Source organism: Galeopterus variegatus, unplaced genomic scaffold (genome assembly GCF_000696425.1).
Source record: "Galeopterus variegatus unplaced genomic scaffold, G_variegatus-3.0.2 Scaffold11760, whole genome shotgun sequence".
In the NCBI taxonomy this organism is placed as follows: domain Eukaryota; kingdom Metazoa; phylum Chordata; class Mammalia; order Dermoptera; family Cynocephalidae; genus Galeopterus; species Galeopterus variegatus.
The window spans coordinates 5,277-6,737 of NW_007737871.1; the positions used below are offsets into that span (position 1 = coordinate 5,277).

The following is a 1,461-nucleotide window of genomic DNA, read 5'->3' on the forward strand; positions in this document are numbered from 1 at the left end:
GTTTGTTAACTACACTTAGTCCCACTCTCTAATTTTAGCTTTTGTTTAAAGCCAGTATATATTTGATATAACATTAAATACAGATATTGAGGTAATTTTTTCTATTAAAATTTTCTAACTTTAAGTAACAGGTTAGAGAGTACATAACAATAATTTTTAACTGGAAACACTTATTATGTTAATCTAAGAAGGTAGTATTTTTGTATATTTGAGGCTTGAAAATGATCAGATCACATCATTCGCTTCTTAAGATTGTCCAGTGGCTTCCTGTTGCAGGTAGAATAAAATCCGAAGTCCATCCTCACGGCTTACTAGATCTGGTCCCTGCCTACCACTCAGTCTTCATATTTGTACCAGGGCCCTTGAGGCTCATTATGTTCCAGTCACAAGGTCCTTTTTATCTCCTCATTAAACACAACAAGGTGGTTCCCTCAGGGCCTTGGCATATTTTGTTTTCTCTGTGTTAAATTGTTTTCCCCTGACCTTCACATAGCTGGCCCCTTCTTGACCACTTAAATGTTACCTCCTTGGTGGTGACCTCAAAACAACCACTCTAAGCAGATTCGCTCCCCTTATGCACTTCTCTCCAGCTCCACNGGACGTGGAGCGGGTCGCCGCCTCAGGTGCGCCCCCGCTCAGGGTCTGGAGGGACGGACCTGCGGTGCGCGCCCGCACCCCGTGACCCCGGTGAGGCTGTGCCCGGGTCCTGCTCCGGCCCGGGAGAGGTTGGCCCAGCGAGCTCCGGCCAGGTGAAGGGCTGTCTGGGTTTGAGTAGTTGCCGCACGGTGTCCTGGGCTGCGAGGGGGGCCCTGAGTAGTGCCTTGGTCATTTGTGGCCAGTATTGAAAGTTGGAGGCGCTGGAGTTGGTTCTTTTGGGGCTAGTGGTGGGATGGTTTGTGATTTTTCTTAAATAGTGGAGAAGCAAACTATGAGCCTTAGTAGGTGGTGGGCTTTTAGTAAATGAGCAGCAGTAGTGTTCATTCACGTGCGATTTAATTGCGTTCTAATTTTGTGCAGTCATGTCCTCAGATTCAGAGGAGTTCTGCTTAAAGAGTTTAATAAGACTTTCATCCGATATTTAAACACACATATTTGCAAATACTCCTGCCTTGAGAGCTACATCGTCTCTTTTTACCAGTATTAATTTTACAGGCATAATGGTTATGAAAGCTTCTGTAGATGATGATGATTCAGGATGGGAGCTCAGTATGCCAGAAAAAATGGAAAAAAGCAATACAAGCTGGGTGGACATAACCCAAGATTTTGAAGACGCTTGTCGAGGTGAGATTGAATTTTTGGATTACAAGTTCAAAATCTGGGAAAGGGTAAAATAAAATCACGTTTATGATTTCTAAACTTACTTCATTTAATGAAATCAACAGGTAAGTGTGGTTTATCATGTTTGTTAACTACACTTAGTCCCACTCTCTAATTTTAGCTTTTGTTTAAAGCCAGTATATA

The 1,461-nt window shown here is 43.1% G+C and overlaps 1 protein-coding gene across 1 annotated transcript in view; it reads left to right on the forward strand.

The window, feature by feature from the left end:
- The first annotated feature begins 597 nt into the window (after positions 1–597).
- Positions 598–1,461, forward strand: part of LOC103610770 (N-alpha-acetyltransferase 35, NatC auxiliary subunit-like) — a 30,072-nt gene continuing 29,208 nt past the window's right edge. The window contains exons 1-2 of the mRNA XM_008594863.1: positions 598–884; positions 1,153–1,281. Of these exons, the coding sequence (XP_008593085.1) occupies positions 1,158–1,281 (124 nt within the window). The 5' untranslated portion in view covers positions 598–884; positions 1,153–1,157. The remainder of the gene's footprint in view (positions 885–1,152; positions 1,282–1,461) is intronic.